The sequence below is a fragment of the Peromyscus californicus genome, unplaced genomic scaffold, assembly GCF_007827085.1.
Source record: "Peromyscus californicus insignis strain IS unplaced genomic scaffold, ASM782708v3 Scaffold_14__1_contigs__length_90479793_seg_2, whole genome shotgun sequence".
Classification (NCBI taxonomy): domain Eukaryota; kingdom Metazoa; phylum Chordata; class Mammalia; order Rodentia; family Cricetidae; genus Peromyscus; species Peromyscus californicus.
In genome coordinates this window covers 17566089-17585733 of record NW_026294436.1, presented here as the reverse complement: position 1 = coordinate 17585733, position 19645 = coordinate 17566089, and the positions used below count along the sequence as shown (strand labels likewise).

The window sequence follows — 19645 nt, the reverse complement described above, 5'->3', positions numbered from 1 at the left end:
ACCTCCTAGTGCCTCCACCCCATCTCCCTCCCAGCTTTAATCTTCCTTTTCTTCTTTTGTTTTGATTACTAATAACCTTCTGAATCCAATTAGTGTTGCCCGTATGTGCTTGGGAGTGGGTCCATCCACCGGGGGGCATAGGCAGCCTACCAGAGGCCATGTCCCCAAGGGAAAACGACTGTCTTGGGAGGACACGATTATACGCTGTCTTTCTGTGACTTAAAACCCTGACCCCTGGGAAACTTCATGATAGAGTTGTAATAAATAAGAAAGTAACTTGGATAAAGAGTCTTCTGTCCCCTTTATCCTAAGGGTCCTAAGTTCTGTTCCCAGCTCTGTCACGAATTTCTCTTAAGGCCCTGTACTGCTCACTCTCATTTCTCTTTCCATCATTCAAGAATGAAAGGGTCCTTCCAAGGGACAAGACCAAGGGGAAAGAGAAGACAGAAATCATTTGCCTATAGGAGGAAAAAGATTGGATTCCCATGAAGTTAAATGAAGTAATGCATGTAGAAGTCTGGCATGTGGTAGGTCCTTGGAAACTGTGTGAGACATCAGGGAGATGGCTTGTGCCAGAGGACCTGCAGACTCTCACGAAGCTGGCTTCTGACCAAGCCAGGCCATCCACACAGGACTTTCCTGACTATGCCTTCAGGGTACAGTTTATGACATGTCACAGCTCCTCGGAAAGTGACCTAACTTGGATTTTTCTCCATGAACACAAAATTGCAAGTAATTCTCATTTGCATGGTGATGAAGAGTTTATTTTTCCCAGAAGCTGTGTGTCAAAACTCAGAAAAACAGGGCATTTCTTAATAATGATTAATCAGCTGTATCACAAAGAAAAAGAAAGAAAAGAAAACAATTAAAGAAATGAGGGGGGAAAATCTCCTGAAGGTGGACCCACCCAGTAAACCTTGACAGCATTTCCTTTAATCCACAGCATAAAAGTAAGCAGCCCTTTCCAAATGGCAAAGAGCACGGAGAAGGACGGCTCCATTGCGGTAGGAGGCTCCAGAAGAGGTGAGTCTGTCATGGGCCATCAGGATCTTCATTTAATATGACAGGGGTTACCGATGTGCATGACCTGTGTTGTCCAAGGTGCTGAGGTTTTTTGTGGAACGTGGAGAAGTACTCCAGTGTGTGTGTGTGTGTGTGTGAATTTTCTGGTACCTTCTTTTTTATCAAAAGGAAATGGAAAAAAAAGAAAGGATAAAGGACAGAATAGAGCACAAGGAAATCAAATATCTTTATTACACCTTTTTCATTCCAGGAACTTAACTTTTTGCAGTATTAAATATCTTTTTAAATGCAAAGCACAGTCCTGCTTCAGTGGGACCTGATCAGAAATGGTTTTTTTTTTTTTTTTTTTTTTTGGTCTGGTGTGAAGCTGTGGTCTCCAGGAGAGATGGATATGCACACAGGGGAGAGATTGATTTGTAAGTGGGAGGTTTAGCCATAAGGAGTGAGCACAGAGGTCAGCTGCCCACTTCGGCTCTGGCAACCTATTTCATTACCCTAATTTTTAGTTCCCTCCTTGGCAAAATGTGGACAGAAACAAACTTTCTCAGGGTGGGTGTCATAGGAAACAAGGTAATTATGCAAAATATTTCAAACAGTGTCCACCACGTCTGCTGTGTAGGATAAGTGTTGCCTCCCGCTGTTACCTGAATTGGCCAAGATGTCTGGACTCTTTTTTAGAAGGAACAGAGTTAGGAGGGGCGTGATGCCTACCAGTTTCCCTTGCCAATGAAGTCTAGTTCCTTGTTTGACTGGAGAATTAGAAAATCAAGCTCTGTAGGGAGTACTGTCTGTCATCCGGGGGTCTCAGTATACACCTGCTGGTCTTCTGGGAAGGATGCATGTTAACAGAAGGCTTGGGCATGCTGTTTCTTGGCTTTCTAGGCAAGGAGCCTAGAAATGAATTCCTAGGGGTCCCAGGAAGATGTGGTCTGTGGTGGTGGGAAGTGGGGCAGTGTGGCTCCCATTCATAGAGCCCATTCATGATTACAGCCCCAAGAACCATAGTGAGGGCCTAGAAGCAGGTGCACTCTGACTCCCCAGCTCCTGGTTGTGTTTGGGGCCCTCCTACTCATTGGCCTCTGCACACACAGCAGGGAATGGGGACCCTCAGTGGTGAGGCTCACACTAGGTAGTGGGCAGAAGGCAGAGGGCAGGGCAGATCACATGCCATTGTAAGGTTTTTCTCTTTGTGTAGCCTGTGCTACTTGGGTGGGTGCCGAAGACAGACCCTAGGCTGCACAGAGATATGTGACATGCCTCTCTACACACTTAGCTCCCAACACGATTTTAGGCCGAGATGCACTAGGGTTTTCATAAAAGGTGCTGCTTCCTTTGGAAGCAAACACGGAAAAGCCAATGGGCTTTTATGGTTTTTCAGAGCTGTTGCCCAATCTGTTCCCCCTTATTCAGTTTATTAGAAACAAGATTTTTTCACCCCAGTTGATGAAGGGTTGAGTCAGAGTACAGCGTGATACACACTGCGGTGTTGAGGGTGTGTGTGTGTGTGTGTGTGTGTGTGTGTGTGTGTGTGTGTGTGTGAGGGGGGTCATAGTCAATTATTCAAGGAAACCACAAGAGGAGATGCCAGCCTTTGAAGCTCCCCAAGGCTGAGGGCTGAGTCTTCTTTTTGCTGCTGTCAGGCCTCTGCCACGAGGTCCCCAGGAGGAGCATGTGGGGTTTTGATTTTCTCTGCTCTGCAGTCTAGGCGGACAACGGATTTCTATCCTTGCAGCAGGACATGAAGGCCCAGTGCGTTTCTTGCTGGCTCCTGGGCATGGCACTTATCCTCTGTTCCGTGCACACCCGCAGCCTCAGGAGATGTCTGATTTCTGTGGACATGCGCCTTATAGAAAAGAGTTTCCAGGAAATCAAAAGAGCCCTGGTGAGCATGGGTTGTCTGAAGGAATGGGTATGCCTTGTCTTGCATCTTGACCTGAAAGGCCAAGTTCCTTCCTGTTGCTTGTGAGGTATCCTGAGAAAGTGGAGCATTCTCATTGATGTCTGTCCTGTTCTCCACAGCAAACTAAAGACACCTTCCAAAATGTCACCATCCTGTCCACACTGGAGAATCTGAGGAGCATTAAGGTACCAGTTGGTTTGTGTCCTACTTCTTAACGGTTTTGCGCTAAGAAACAAATCCCTGCCCAGTACGCTCTTAACGCTCCAGGCTTGTCTGAGCAGTTTGGGCTGGTACCCCAGTGATTTTGAACTCACGGGCGTGACCAAAGAAGTGAGACTTCCCCAGAGGGTGACAGAAGTACTAGGGACTCCAATGGGACAGGAATTCAGTGGCTTGGAGATTGTTTTGGAAGATTCCATAGGGAGAAATGAAAATCAACAAACAATCAAACACCAAAACCAGAGTGAAGGTTTAAGACACAGAGGAGAACGAGTGTAACACCAGTGAAGGCAGGCCTGTGTGACTGGGACAGTGAGGCAAGCGGGTTTAGGATGCAAAGGATGTCGGGGTAGGGGGCGGAGAGGGACAGCTGCCTTTGGAACCAGGCTGAGCCTTGGCTTTCTGACGAGGACAACAGAAAGGCCGAGGAGACTTTTGGGATACAAGTTTTATCACAGAACTACTATAGAAAGTCTGGGAGTGTGCTTTCCAGTGACAAGTGCGTGGGAAGGCCAGGAGGGATGCCAGGCCCGTTCTCCACAAAGGATGTTACCAGCCAGCAGCTGGCCGGCTGATTCCTGGCTTTACGAAAGAACCTGTGAGGTGCATTTAGAGTGATTGCTTAGCCAGGTGTTGGGGGAACATGCTTGTGCTCCCAGCGCTTGGGAGGCAGAGGCAGGAGGATTATTACACGTTTGAAGCCAATCTGTTCAACTTTGTGAGTTCCAGGCTAGCCAGGGCTATGTTGATGCATAAACCCAACTTTCGGTTCAAGGGGAATAAGTGATGGTTTATTCTATAGTCAAATATGAGTGCCTACAGCCTGGAATCTAGATGATGCCAAAGACAGCGTTTCAAAGCTTTAGTATCCCTCACTCCCTCCCTCTCTCTTTCCCTCCCTCCCTCTCTCTCTCTCTCTCTTTTCTTCCTCCCTCCTCTCTCCCTCCTTCCTTCCTTCCTTCCTTCCTTCCTTCCTTCCTTCCTTCCTTCCTTCCTTCCTTCCTTCCTTCTCTCTTTCCCATGGGTTTTTTTTTTTAATGCCACAGTCTATAATAACACAGAGGTGTGCAGCTTTTCCTCTGGCTAAGGGGCCCAGTGAGAGCAGGGGAAGAGATCCTGCCTTTCAATTGGTCTGCCACTGTCTAGGAAAAGGTGCCCTCGGGCTAGAGGCTGGGGTGTAAATCTTCTGCAGTACTTCCTTAGGCCTGCAGAGCACAAATTGCTAGAAGGCAACCGTCCACTGCTTCTCTGGGCTGTGCTTTGAGCATCTGGAGTCTTGTCTTGGAGGCATCTGCTTTCCATTGCAGTCCTCTGACCTCCCCAGATGTGGCTGCCAGTCTCCACTCTTGCAAATTTCAGCCCCCCGTCCCCCCCCCCCCCCCCCCCCAGTCTAAGGGGAGAAACTTCGAGGGAGCCCAGTAGTGTGTGTGGTTCAGGGCTCAATGGCCAGGATGAATATATTGGTCATGCCTGGTATGATACCTGGTGTCCAGGAGCCGAGGATGTTGCTGGTTGGGAGATCACAGAGCTGACAGTCTTGGTTTATGGGATGCAAACTGTCTCATAAAGGAGGCACCTGGTTCTTGGATGGATTTAAGAACTTCCTGATATTGTGCTGGGGATGCTGTGGTGAGAATCCTTGTCTGTGATGGGATTCCAAGCCCTACTCTTGGATAATATATGTCCTGGCTGTAGGTACCTTGACTGTGGGAAGTGTGGAAGAATACCCTGAATTCTAGAAAAGAACGTTTTGTTCTTTGACTTCTTGTCCCTTTTCTCTGAAGTGCCAGGAACAGAGGGCCTCTGGGGCATGCTCTAATTTGTGTCTGTAGCCTGTAGATGTCTGCTGCGTGACCAGCCACCTCCTGACCTTCTACAGAGACAGGGTGTTCAAGGACCATCAGGAGACAAGCCCCAAGGTCGTGAGGAGAATCAGCGACATTGCCAACTCTTTCCTCTACATGCAGAGAACTCTGGAGCAATGTGTAAGTCAGTGCGTCCGAATTCCAAGCAGCTGCTCCCATCTGTCCAGAATGAGCCCAGGACTTGGGGAGTCAGGGCATTCTTGTCCTGCCGTTTGCTTCTGTGTCCTTCAAGACTTTGCAATTGGCTTTACCAGCCTCAGGGGCCTGCTGACACCTCGCCAGATAGGTCCCCTCATGGAGTGACCAGCGGATGCCAGAGCATCTCCTAAGAGTATAGTAGCCCCTAAGAGGGACATATCAAAGGTTGCATTATGACCGGAAGCACACCTCTGGACTTCCTGTTTCTGACCCTTTGGAATTTCCACACTAAGACATATCTGGGAAGTCGTATGTTAAGGCCTACCTCCAAGGGTCACCTGCAAGTTCACCTTCACTTATTAAAATCAAACAGAGACAAAAGCAAAAATCACCAACCAAAACTCAGACTAAGAGAAACCATCAACTCTAGCCTAATGGCTGTTGATGAGTTCTTGTGTGGTGTGGTTCCTCTGTGGCAGGTGGCAGCTTCCTTCTTTGTCTCAGATTCAAAAATTCTGTTAGAAAAGATACTGGTCCCTGGGACTGGAGAGATGGCTCAGCAGTTAAGAGCATTGGCAGCTCTTCAGAGGTCCTGAGTTTAATTCCCAGCAACCACATGGTGGGATGGGATCTATGACCTCTTCTGACATGCAGGTGTACATGTAGATAGAGTATGTACTTATACATAAAATATATAAACCTTAAAAAAAAAGGGTACTGCTCCGCTTTAAAACCTACAATCGTGCAATCAAATGGATTTATTTACTCAATTAGTTAACCTTGTGGGTGTTGCATTCAGCATTGTGACAAGTAGACCTGGTGCTTGCTCTTCTGATGCCAACCACCCGGTAGACTGCAGATGCAGAAGGAGCAGAAGCCAGGGGAAAATGCAGACTTTCTCCACAGACTCTGGTATCTCCCAGCTGTCTTCTCCTAAGCTTTTTTACTTGACTAGGGAGGAGGGCCGTGTAGGGAGGAGGGCCGTGTAGGGAGGAGGGCCGTGTAGGGAGGAGGGCCGTGTAGGGAGGAGGTGATGTAACAGTCCTTTAACGTGTGCGGCTCTTGTTGTGTCCCAGCAGGCCCGCAGTCAATGTCACTGCAGTCAGGAAGCCACCAACGCAACCAGAATCATCCACGACAACTACGATCAGGTGAGGTCTGGGGAGAGTACAGGGAAGACAGAAAACGAGATGGTTGAGAGAGTACCCATATTTCAGCCTTCTCTCCATGCAAAATCATTCATTCTTTCCACCAGTCTTCATGGAAGGCCCATCCAAGCTGATGTCTGCAAAATGTTGTAGGTCATTGGGCAGTTCCCTGCTCCTCTTCTCCATCCTCCTCTCCTGTTTTGTTAAACCTTCACATCAGGCCTGGCCTACGTAAGATACGATTGTACAGAAGGAGCAATGATCCCCAGTGAATCTGAAGCTGTTACCCATGCCACATAACACATACAGTGTTCTGCGGTCAGGACCTGGCCCTTGGCATCCTGCGCACTGGTGCACTCAGTACTTCTCACATGGGTGTTGATGCAGGAAGGTTACCAGGGTGTGCCATCTGCAGATTTGATTGAAGTACAGTAGTTCTGTGGTGAGACCTAAGTTCCTCATTCTTGGCACTCTCAAAGGATGCCAGTGCATCGAAGACCGAAGAGGTTAGGACTGTTTCGGAGCGTGGCTTTTGGGGGGACAGGCTTTATTAAGTGGTGATGTAGGGAGAGTGAAGATTCAAGGGGTTTGTACTGTGAGCCAGACAGTGTCACTGGACCCCTGAATTGTTGCCACACTGACTCTTCACAGCAAGGCTCTGAGTACAAACTGTGCTGGTAAATTAGGAAATGAAGCACAAATAGGTTATGTGAGTTGACTGAGCTCATTCTGCAGCTGCTTGGTAGAGCTAGGACACGGTCCCATGCTGAGTAGCTCCTGCCATCTCCATGTCGCACAGAAGGATGTGGACTATGTCAGGGATTCCGTGCTAGGTCTGATTCTCTTGTTGGCTGTGTGATGTTTGGGTAGACACCCTTTGGGGCCTCGGTGCTTTGGCATGTCAGGAAGGGGCCACAGGTTCTCCTTACTCACTGGAGAGCACCGAGGAGAATAAGGTTTCCCACGAAACAAGAATGATTAAATTGAGTTGTTATAAATAGAAAATCAAGAAGACCTGGCCGGCAAGGCTAATATCTCCTGTGAAAAGGAGGGGAAAGGAATGAAGGGCTTTAAAATTTTGTGTACAAGGAGCTGAAATGATAGAAATTGTTTGTTTGTGTGTGTGTGTTGGGGGGTGCTAAGCTATGAGGAAAATAAGTTTTGATTCTGTATGCTGTGCAAAAGTTTTGGTAACTAAAAAGTAAAACCGCGTAGGGCTGGGAATATGGGCTCTAATGTACAGACTTTGGCACAGCCAGATAGAACCTCATGATGCCGTTTTAAAATTTTATATATTTGTTCGTTTGTTTTAGCTGGAGGTCTCATCTGCTGCCCTTAAGTCTCTAGGAGAGCTAGACATCGTTTTAGCCTGGATTGACCAGAATCATCGAGAGACTTCTGAAGCTTGATACTGAGTGCCTGATATTTAGGGATACACAACCCACTGTGAGCCCCCTCCCTCTCCCTTCTTCTCTCCCTCCTGGCCTCCCCCTCCTCCTTCTCAGTGGTCAACAGCTAACTTTGAAAAGGAGAGAGATGTGGAAAGCCCCCATAATTATCTAAAAGGAGGGTCTTTTCTTAGAAATTGCTGACGTGGAAGGAATGCTCTCGTCTGGGCTGGAGCTTTACGGGAAACATTGGGGTTTGAGTGCATCTCAGCTGCTGACTGAGGTCTTGGCTCTCTGATCCACCTGAAAACAGCCGAGCTGGCAGCTGTGGTATTTATAGCAACGTGTGGCTGTTGAAAGTTCCCGGATGCTGTCGTAGGAGGAACAGACAGCTTCTCTAATTTATTGTGAAGTGGCTTCTCCCAGGCCTATGCTGTGTACCTCATGGTGTACTGTAGTGCATATTGTACTGACTGACATTTATGAATAAACTGTGCTTTACCTATGAGAGCGAATTGTCCTCTGGTTTGTTAAAGACTCATCTGTGGAAATAGAAGAGGCCCCCAAAATGGGGAACATATGGGGAAGCTTGGTCCTAGGTGGGGAGTAAATGTACGTAGGGTTTTTTTTTTTTTTATTTTTTAGATTTATTTATTATATATACTGTGTTCTGCCTGCATGTATCCCTGCAGGCCAGAAGAGGGCACCAGATCTCATTACAGGGGGTTGTGAGGGACCATGTGGTAGCTGGGAATTGAACTCAGGACTTTTGGAAGAACAGTCAGTGCTCTTAAACCTCTGAGCCATCTCTCCAGCCCTGTACGTAGGTTTTAAAAGAAAGGAGAGTAGAAAAGGATTCTAGATGGGTGTATGACTACAGTTTTTCATTGCTGCAACAAAATATCGAGGCTGGGTAACTTTGTCAATAAAAACAGGTTTATTTAGCCCATAATTCTGGAGGTTCTAGGGTATGGGTTTCGCTGTCTGGGCCCTGGGAAGGACGACACAGCAGGGGTTGTCACAGCAGAGGGGCGTGGTAGACAGAAGAGAACACATAGAGACGGAAGCCAGAGCAATCAGGAGCCAGGCAAGGAGCCAGGTCTACCCTTTCTCTTTTAAAAATGCTTGTATTCACTCTTTGAGAATTTCATACATGTGTGCCAGGGTCTCTGCAGCCACCATGGCCGGCATGGGAGGCAGGCAGGTAGTTCGGTTCAACACGACTCAGTAGGTGGTGTTGGTTCAAACTTTGGGAGTCTGATACTGGGTAGTTTATTTTAGGCATATTTAAGCACAGCACAATTTGGTGAAATTTTTCCTGTTAATAAATAACTCAACCCTATATGCGCACAACAAAGCTTAAGGAATGACTCTGTTGAAACCCTTTGTAAAGCACATGTGACAGCTTCCATAAAGATAGGTTCTGTGGACTGACTGAGAAAAAGAAGTTTATGATAAGGGTCTGGGGGAGGATCCTGTGTGGTCTCAGCCACACAGTGCAGAGGTCACCAGGCTGTTAACCACATTCACTTCTGGCCTTCTGGGTGGAAAACAGGCTATACATCTCTCCCCTTGAAGAGACAACACCGTATGTTTAACATTCCTGGTCTCCGGAGTGCTTATCTGTGAGCACAAGGACCTCTGTGCCTCCTGCACATGTGTGCAATGTGTTTCCATCAAATTTACCCCCAGTGCCTCCTCTCTCACTGTGTCTCCCTGTCTCCCACTGAGTCCAGTTAGTTCTGTCTGTGTGTTCATGGATGTAGAGCCATCTACTGGAGCATGGACAACCTACCTAGGGCTACATCCCTGAAGAAATCTGATGCTCACTCTTTTAGTAGTTGGAATGAAAAAGCTCATAGGGAGCGGCACTATTAGGAGGTATGGCCTTGTTGGAGTGGACATGGCCTTGTTGGAGTAATTGTGTCAATAGGCGTGGGCTTTGAGGTTTCAGAAGCTCAAGACAGGCCCAGTGGCCCACTCTCTCTCTTCCTGTTACTGTGGATCAGGAGGTAGAACTCTCAGCTCCTTCTCTAGTACTATGTCCACCTGTGCGCCCCCATGCTTCCCACTGTGACAATAATGGACTAAACCTCTGAAGCTGTAAGCCACCCCAATTAAATGTTTTCCTTTATAAGAGTTGCCGTGGTCATGGTGTCTCACACAGCAATAGAAACTCTAATCAAGACAGGCTCCACAAGCCTCTCCCCATCAATGCTGAAATTTTGACTGGCTTGGGCTTGGGAAAGTCTTATGCATATAGTCACAGCTGTTGTATGTGTAGTGTCCCTGTTGTGTTTGGAAAACACCACTGTTTTGTAGCAGTCCTCGACAACCTCTGGCTCTTCTAATCTTTCTGCCTCCTCTTTTGAGACGAACCCTGAGCCGTGTGTGTGTGTGTGTGTGCGTGCGTGCGTGTGTGTGTGTGTGTGTGTGTGTGTGTGTGTGTTATAATACAGATGTCTCACTTGCAGATGAGCATACCATAGACATATATTCTCTGCACTTGGGCCAGTTGTGAATTTATGGGTTCACTACTGTCCACTGCACAAAGAAGCTTCTCTGATGAGGACTGAGAGTGGTACTAAGCTGTGAGCATAAAGATAAATATTTAGAGGGAAGTTTGACATTATGGCGTAGGTTCTCTCTAGGACCTATGAACTAACCAATCACAGATTCTTAGTCCAATTCTCGGTACCAGACATGCATGCTTGTCTTGTGGAGCAGACCTTGAATCCAATCTGAAAGCAGTTGGTTACCCCCATAACATCCATGCCACAGTTGTGTCCATGGGCGTATCGTTCTACAGCAGGTCAGTATTGTAGCGTATAGCATACACAGCAGAGTAAGACTGTTGATAACTTCTCTCCTCCAGCAGCCTGCATAGTACCTTCCAGCATTGTAAAAGCTAGCCAATAGGGAAGCAGCGTTTCAGTCAGTATCAGCTTGACTTCTCCGCGTTCTGAGACCAAAACAGGTGGCAGTTTCAGCATTAGTGTCCTACTGTCAAGTCCTGGTAAGCAACAGAGAGCAATGACAATAGCCTATATTGTTTAGGGGATCTCTGGGATTCCTTTACAACTTGATGGTAGACATTCCACGTCTGGCTCAGGAATTTTTGTTTCATGACCTATGACTTCTGGATAGAGCTTTGGCTCATTCTTACAACATGGTCTCTTGGGCACTGACTCAGGATCCCAAGAGAACTGCCTTCCTTATTCTGAGGATACGTAGACCCTGGCTTTAAAGGGCTCTACTTCTCACATTGCACACTAGGGACCACCTTCTACTGATGAACCTATTGGAGATAGGCTATGTCTAAACCATAGTATTAGATCCTAAAATTGTCCACTTAGTACTCTTTCTTCCACAGAAAGACCTAGAAGATGAGATGAAGGGTCCCGGTCCAACCTCTTCTCCATCTCCCTCTATTTCTGTTGTTTCTCTATGATCAATCTCCCTCTCCCTGTCTCACTAGTAATCTCTAATTACCCTTTATTTTTCTTTGTTCTTTCTTTTTTTTTGCTGTTCCCAACCGAGTTCTGTTTTCACTGGCCTCGGTTCCACCTCCAGGGGAGAGTGTTGGGTTGAGGAAAGCATGCTTCTGTTGAGGTAACAGTTGTTATTATCACAAACCCGAGTAAACATAGTACAATAGCACGCAGATCTTGGGCACCCTGAGCAGTGGGGCAGCAACAGTTTACAGTGGACAGAGCTTCACATGGGCACCAATGTCTCCATGGGCACCTTACAGTGATTCAGAACACTATACTTCAATAACTATAATAACATAGGAACTCATGTTTACTGAGCATCTGTTATATGCTAGGGGCTCAGATAAGTATTTTAAACTTACTATTCAGAACCAATGTATGCATTGTAGCCAGTTGAATGCAAAGATATTTCTTTATTCATCTATCATAGTCACTGTTCGATTGCTATGAAGAGACACCATGGCCAAGGCAACTCTTACAAAAGAAAGCATTTAATTGGGGGCTTACTTATAGTTTCAGAGGTTTAGTTCATTATCATCATGGCAGAAATCACGGCAGCAGGCAAGCATGGTGCCCGAAAAGTAGCTGAGAGCTACATATTGATCCATAGGCTCAGAGAGAGATATTGAGCATAGCATGGACTTTTGAAGCCTCAGAGCCCACCCCTAGAGACACACTTCCTTCAGCAAGGCCACACCTCCTATTTTTTTTTTTCAAATAGTCCCACTCCCTGTTGACTAAACATTCAAATACATGAGCCTATGGTGGCCATTCTTATTCAAACCACCACGTTTGCCCTTGTGAAAGATTTCATAGTTTATGCTTTTGTGGATAGTATGAGACCTCCAAAGTCAGGAAGACTTGGTTCCAGTCTTGTATGACGTTGAACAAGTCACTCAATTTCTCTAAGCCTTTGAGTCTCCTTATGTAAAATAGTTATTGACATAAGTCTTGGGGTGTTGAGACAGTCATAAAGTGAGGTAGGAGGACTCCAGCAGTCTCAGCAGGGTGGAAGGTGCCATGGTATGTTTCAATTCTGGTTCTAAAGTGTCCCTTACTCCAGAGAAGTTACTTCATTTCTTTTATCCTTAGTGTTTGTTGATACCATCATGAGGTCTTGCTTTTTTTTTTTTTTTAAAGATTTATTTATTATGTATACACTGTTCTGTGTATGCCTGCAGGCCAGAAGAGGGCACCAGATCTCATTACAGATGGTTGTGAGCCACCATGTGGTTGCTGGGAATTGAACTCAGGACCCCCGGAAGAACAGCCAGTGCTCTTAACCGCTGAGCCATCCCTCCAGCCTGAGGTCCTGCTTTATCAGCCTCTATTTTTTGTACTCTACATGGTAATTTAAAAGCAAGACTCATCATCATGACTAAGAAGTCCCTAACATCTGCAGGCATACACTACCCAGCTCTGTCTCCCACACCTGTGCTCAGCCATTCTGACTTCGTTGATGTTCCTGGATACACCAGGCATGCTGTTACCTCAAGACCTGTGTGCTTTACACAAACCCATGCCTGTAAACTGAGGTAGGATTTTAACCCCTTGACTCACAAGTTCTGCTTTAATGGGACTGACAGGCTCTTAAGAAGAAGCAAAATTGTTTGCAGAGTACTCAGCCTCTTCCAAGTGACTGTGAGTGTAACTCATGCTGAGCTGACTGGATGAGCAGTTTCACCATTTTTGGCATTTTTCTGTCTATCCTTGACTTTCCCAAAGACTTGTATCACGTCCATCCTAACTTTCTTCAAGCTTTTACTCCACAGGACCCTATTTTAGCCTAACATCCAGCCCCACCACCAGCAATCTCCTGTCTCTTTCACGTTTTCTTAGCATCCTATGTTACTTATTGAGTTTCCCAACTTGAAAGTAAGCTCCATAAACATTGGGGAGCATTTGTTTTGTTCATTCTTTTAAACTTAGTATGTGTTAAATTCACATTTCTTGAGAAAATCATCTGAATGAATTAAAGCAATTCTAATAACAAACATTTATATTGTGTTTGTGGATGCTGGCAATAGTCTTCAGATACATATTTTACTATAAATGTATTTTAATTCTCATAATAATCCCATAGCAATGCTGAGCATGAAAACAGGCTAAAAGGGTTACCTCACTGAAAATCAGTAGTAAAGATAATTATCCTTCAAAGATGATAGTGAGAAAAGAGGTTAGAGTAACTTATCTGACGTCACACAGCTCATACAGAGCAAAGCCACTCCTCTATCCCAAGAACATTGTTCCAGAATGAACAGTAACATTAAGAGCAAAGGACATGTGCTGAAGCATTCCTGGCAGACACAGAGGTGAGAACTTAGGTTTTTTCCCAGACTCCCCAGGATTGTCCTGTTAGGTACAGACTATTGGGAGCAAATAAAGAAGCCTGAAGTTTAGCAGAACTCAACATCTACAGTTGTTATATTCATCAGGGTTCTCAAAAGGAATAGAACTAATAAAATGAATACATACTTATATGTGTGTGTGTGGGGGGTCATGCACACACACGCACACATATTAGGGTGGCTTATAGGCTGTGGTCTCAGTAGTCCAAAAATGGCCATCTCCTGACTGAAAGGCTAAGGATCTGGCAGTTGTTCAGTCCAGATGTCTCAGCAGTCCCAGTCTGGTGCTAAAGTCCTGGGACTTCTTAGCTAACTGCCAATCTTCAGTCTATGCTGGATCCTGAAGAAGGAGGTTCTTATACCAGTGAAGGGATGCCCAAGCAGCAGGGTGGATGAACTTGCCAGTGAGAGGGAGGGCAAGCAGGCGAAAGCAAACGTTTCTTTTCTCCATGTGCTCTTAAATAGGCTGCCACCAGAATGTGTGGCCGAGATTTAGGCTTGGTCTTCTCACCTTAAATGAGCCAATAGGGGAAATCACTCACACACATGCCCAGGTGCTCGGGTTTTAGTTGAGTCCAGGTGTAGTCAAGATGACGACCAAGATCAGCCATCGTGAGTTGTAGAACCCAAACCCAGGACCCTCAATCATGGGCCTGTACAGCTCAGATGAGAAGTCCGGAAGAGGCGGAGATTTCCTGATAGGACGATCTGGACCTGCAGGAAGACAATGCTGTTGCTTTCAGTAGTGGTAGAAGTGGTAGCAGAGGAAGAGGAGTGAAGAGAGGAGGAGGAGGAGGCAGGGAAAGAGAGTTCTCCTCTTCATCCCAATTAACATTTTATCTGCACTCTTGTCTCTTGTCTACTTACCTCACATCTCAGCTCTCAGACTTGATCAGTGTACTCTGTTTTTTTTTTTTGTTGTTGTTGTTGTTTGCTTTTGGTAACAGCACGTTTGGCAGAGTTGTGGCTTTTTGTTCTGTTTTGTAGAGTCGACGCTCGAGAAATATTCAGTAATGTGCCTCCTCGGGCATCATATATACTATTCTAAAAGTGGAGCAGTGCAAAGAAAATTAGCATGGTCCCTGTGGAAATGACATGCGGATTTGTGAAATGACCTCTATTTTGTGAAGTTCTTACAAAGACTGTCTGCTAAAAATGATCCCAAGCAGAAACTAGCCTCAAGAACCAACAAATGGGATTGTGTAAAATTAAAAAGTTTCTACAAAGCAAATAAAACCATCAGCCTGGCTGCTTAGGTAGCAGTTTCCTCTGATGTTGAAGCCTTCCATCTTGCAAGGAAACTTCTTAAGATGTAGGCTGTAAAGGGAAGGGAAACAGCAGGCTATTTTCAGGTAGGATGTTTACAAGAAGGTGAAACAGCATGATGTTCTAAGGCAGAGAAGAAACTCTCCATCCTCTGGGGAAGCCCCATTAAATGGTTTCAGGAAGTCCCTGAAACTGACTAGATTCATGAGGCTCCTCTCTTCTGAGTGTATATAGCAGTAGAGACTTCTGAGAGTCACTCTCAGAGAAGCCAAGTTGCAAAGAAGACTCTGTGTTCAGCCACGCAACCTGCGAGAAGGAGAGGCCAGCTATGCCGTCTGGAAGAAACAGAGCAGCCAACCTCCCTGCAAGAGGCTCAGACCAGCTGAGGCATCTGGAAGGACACTCTGCAGCCTGTTGAAGGCTGTGCAGTGTGCTCCAGATTCCCAGGTTTGTGGCCTGTCATCCATGCTGGGGTGGGCTCTGGTGATGCATCTCTGTCTGTGAGTCATCTCTGCTCCTGTAAGTAGCCCCATGCCCATATTCCTGTAAGTCACCCCAATAAAACTCATTCGTGCAACAAGTTGGACTTTGGTGGCTTCTGTACTTTGGTCTGTCATTGGTTCCCTCTCTGGGGCGAGTAGACATTTGTTCAAATCTCTCCAGGAAAAGTCTGTCACAGAACGAGAGCAAACAGGCTGCAGAATGGAAGAAAATCTTTCCTAGCTATAATTCAGGTAGGGGGAAAACATCCCGAATTTATAAAGAACTGAAAACTTGAGCACCAAGGAAACAAAACAGTCACTCAGTAAATGGACTGATAGTTCAATAAGCTGACAGTTCTCAAAATAAGAAATACAAAGGCTAATAAGTATTTTTAAAAGTGTTCGGCTTCCCTATGCATGATGAAAACTGGAACTACTTTGAGATTCCACTTTGAGGCAAGAGTAGACAGACAGAGCCCTGGTAGGCAGGCAGATATAAAGAAGCTCTAGGCAGATTAATGTATCTTTCTCTTAAATATTTAAGATGGCTGCATGCCCCCTGCCCCACACACACACCTGAAACAAAGGCTTGGTAGGATGGTGTGGAATATTATTTTAAGATGTGTTACACTCTTTTATTCTGTGGAATATTTGTTTAATGATGCAAAGATGTGTTGCATTTTTTATGCTGCATTTGTTTAACTCTGTGAAGGTGTGTTACTTTGCCTGTCTAAAACACCTGATTGGTCTAATAAAGAGCTGAATGGCCAATAGCTAGGCAGGAGAGGGATAGGCAGGGCTGCCAGGCAGAGAGAATAAATAGAAGGAAAGACAAGAGGAGAGAGAAAAGGAGAAGGAGAGAGGACACCAAGGGACAGCCACCCAGCCACCCAGCCACCCAGCCACCCAGCCACCCAGCCACACTACCAGACATGAAATAAGAAGGAAAGAAAGCAATACATAAAAGAGAAAAGTAAAAGCCCAGAAGCAAAAGGTAGATGGGATAATTTAAGTTAAGAGAAGCTGGCTAGAAACAAGCCAAGCTAAGGCCAGGCATTCATAATTAAGAATAAGTCTCCATGTATTTACTTGGGAGCTGGGTAGTGGGCCTCCAAAGAGTTAAAGAGCAAAGAGTAACAAGTCTAAAGCAAAACTGCAGTGGGATTTCACCCCACCTTCCATCCTGCCCAAGGGTACTATTCAGAAGGACGTTTAAATCTCCTACTGGAGTGAGTCTGTGGTGGGAACCAATCATTTTCCCTGTCTTTGTTTTGGATTATCCAATTCCTAGTCATAGCCCAAATGAACCAATGCCAAGGGAGAAAGGGAACTCATCCCATTCCAAAACAACAACAACAAAAAAACAAACCTCAAACCAAAAAACCACCACCATTTCTGCTGAGCAGACTCAACTCTGTACCTGAATCCCCTCATAACTGAGAACTTTTCTCTCCTCTCCTCTTCTCTCTCTCTCTCTCTCTCTCTCTCTCTCTCTCTCTCTCTCTCTTTTTTGTTTTCAATAAAATCTGGCTGAGTGCTGACACTTTGCTTTTCTTGCCTTTTTATTCATTAATTTTGTAGAGAAAGGAATTTATTCCTGCAACCCTAGACAATATATGACATTACCCCAGCCAGAATGGCTGTCATCAAGAAATCTGACAGCAAATGCTTTCAAAGACATGGGGGAAGAGGAATCCGTATTCACTGCTGGAGAAGTGTAAACTAGTATAACCATTATGGAAATCGTTCGGAGAGTTTTCAAAAATTAAAAATAGAACTGCCGTACAACCCAGATGAAACTAACATTTGGGACATATACCCAGAAGATTCTATGCCCTACTACAGGGACATTTGCACATTCATGTTTATAGATGCTCTATTTATGATATCAAGAAAATGTAGCCAACCTAGATGGCCATCAGTACATGAATGGATGATGAGAATGTGATGCATACGCAATGGAACTTTATTCAGGTATAAAGAAAAATATTAAATTTGCATGAAAATAAATGTATCTGGGAGGTGTGTCACCTTATACACCTTGGGACCTCTGCCTCTACTATTAAATGGGGGTTCTTAACTCTGTGTGTCATGAAGTTTCTGCCATATTAGGGACACTCACATATTGTACTAAGAATAACGTTTCTAAATACACACAAGAGATAAGGAGCCAATAATGTTAAAATACAGCTATAGGAATATAAAGATAAGGTTCTGTGTTTTGTTCCTACGTGAACATTTAGCAGCATTGGTAAGCACTGATGAGGACGAATGATATTTCCAGATACCTGCATTATAATGAGGTCTATCAGGGACAAAGTTTTGTGTTCTGCTAGCGCTGTGGTGACTGGCATTTGATGTCTGTCACTGAAGAAAATGGTCATGCTTGACTGAAGGCTGGTGCAAAGATGACGTTTCTTCCCATCCACCTTCTCCCAGGTTAGGAACTCGGTGTTAGATGAGCTCCCAGGACCCTTTCTTGCCCACTTAGGTAGCATTTAGCCTGATCTAGCCCCGGTGACTGTGCGTGGGAGATTTTCCCTGCTTGCTTATGAAATAAAAAAAGAAAATAATGGTGTAAATCCCGAGTCTTCTAGGTGAGGAAACGGAATTAAAATTTCCCCTGGATTCTTGTACCTGACAAGGGAGGACCTTCTGAAAGTCTCACAGCCTGCAGGTGGAGTTGTGGGAAGGGGTTAGGCAACTCTGGGCACTGAGGGATGTCAGAAGGAGGATCTGTGCAGTTAGAGAGGGAGGCAGGAATTGAACCGGTGGAATGCAGGAGGGTATAAAGATGCAGGAAGCAGAGATGACACCTCATCGTGCTGGCAGTGGGAGGGCAGGGAAGGGAAAGTGCACTTCCAGCAGAATTACACGCTTCAGCTTCACTCATCCCCACCTCGCCTGTCTTTCAGAGAGCCTGCTGCAAAATTCCCATCACGCAGGCAAGGGAGTGGCAGAGGCGTTGTCCACCTGCCTGGCACCCCGTGAGCTAGGAGTCTTCCTCCAGACCCAGAGACCTGTGCATTTCTCTGCAAAGTGATGCAACTGGGCAGGAAGCCCAGGTGTCAGCAGTTGTGACATCACGGACCAGGAAAAAGCTGAGTTGAGGACTCAGGACCCAGCGTGGGAGAAGGAATCTCCGGGTTTCCTTCTTGGTGTGTCTTCCTTCCGGTGTTTCATAAGAGGACATTCTCCCTCTTGTTCTCTGACGAGATGCTCACAGCCAGCTCTGGAACCCCATTCTCCCAAGCTGACTTGATGAGCACATGAAACGCGAGTTAGGATAGAAGGACAGGGAAATTATGGACATGAAAAAGGAAAGGAGCCCCTCAGCCTGGCGACGGGCTGAAGCCTCTGCCGGCTGTCAATCAAGAATTCTAACATAATTAACAACATTTGTTTAAGGCCTTTCCCCTTTCCTGCTATAATCCTACAATTTACTAGGAAGTAGAAATTCAGTTTATAATAAAAGATATGTCCTAAACTCTCTGGGCAATCCTAGTGACACCAGGTTTTCAGATTCTAACCCTATGCAAGTCACCTCTGGAGCCACTCCATAGTGTCACTTACCAAAGGAGAGAAAGGGGGAAACTGAGTTTAGGGCAGAGGGTGGAGGTAAGCCCAGGGAATTCCTTTCTAGTTCAGTAATTCTGCTCTCTGTGCAGAATTTTGCTCAGAAGGAACAGACAACCAGAGGAAGTCCTGTTTCTTATTCATAGCTATAACCAGTCATCCCCTCAGGCAGTACTTGTTGAGGAAGGTGTTGGCGTGAGCCAGGATGCAGTGAAGTGCCTTGGGACTTGAGGAAATGGGATGCCACTTGACAGGTCCCAAGGACTTTCCAGTCCTCTCCTCCACTGGCTCATTTCCTTCATGTGGCATATATAAGTCACTGGGGGCATCTCAGTCTGAGACAGACTCCCAGGAGACCAGAAGTAGCAGCCTTTCAAGTCAGGTAAGAGACTTTCTCAAATGATTCTGGGGATGAGCCCAGTCCACCCCATCATTTACTCAGGTATAGTGAGGGTCATGCCCAAAGGAACAATTTCCAGGAAGATGAAGTCCATTAGGGGACCAGGAAGTATCACGGTTATCTTTGTATCTGTCAGGCAATGGTTGGTAGCACTGCACTTAGAACAGAGAGTGTTTGATTGTTGAATTTATGATCCTGTTGAGGCAAAAATCACGGTTCTCATCTTAAATGTCTATTAATTTATATATAGTTCAGCTTTAATAAAAACCTTAATTTAACAGTTTTATATTAAGAATATTTTGAAGAAATCATATGAACTTTATGTTATTACTATATCATTATATATTATTAACACATATCAATTATATTATTAACATATTAATATCAATATTTAAGAT

General features: G+C 45.5%; 1 protein-coding gene across 1 annotated transcript; it reads left to right on the top strand.

The window, feature by feature from the left end:
• Positions 1 to 2752: 2752 nt before the first annotated feature.
• Positions 2753 to 7744, top strand: Il19 (interleukin 19). Its single transcript, XM_052736552.1, has 5 exons — positions 2753 to 2905; positions 3043 to 3108; positions 4975 to 5127; positions 6222 to 6296; positions 7607 to 7744. The coding sequence occupies exons 1-5, from the start codon at positions 2762 to 2764 to the stop codon at positions 7700 to 7702; spliced, it is 534 nt and encodes a 177-aa protein (XP_052592512.1). The 5' UTR covers positions 2753 to 2761; the 3' UTR covers positions 7703 to 7744.
• The last annotated feature ends 11901 nt before the right edge of the window (positions 7745 to 19645 follow it).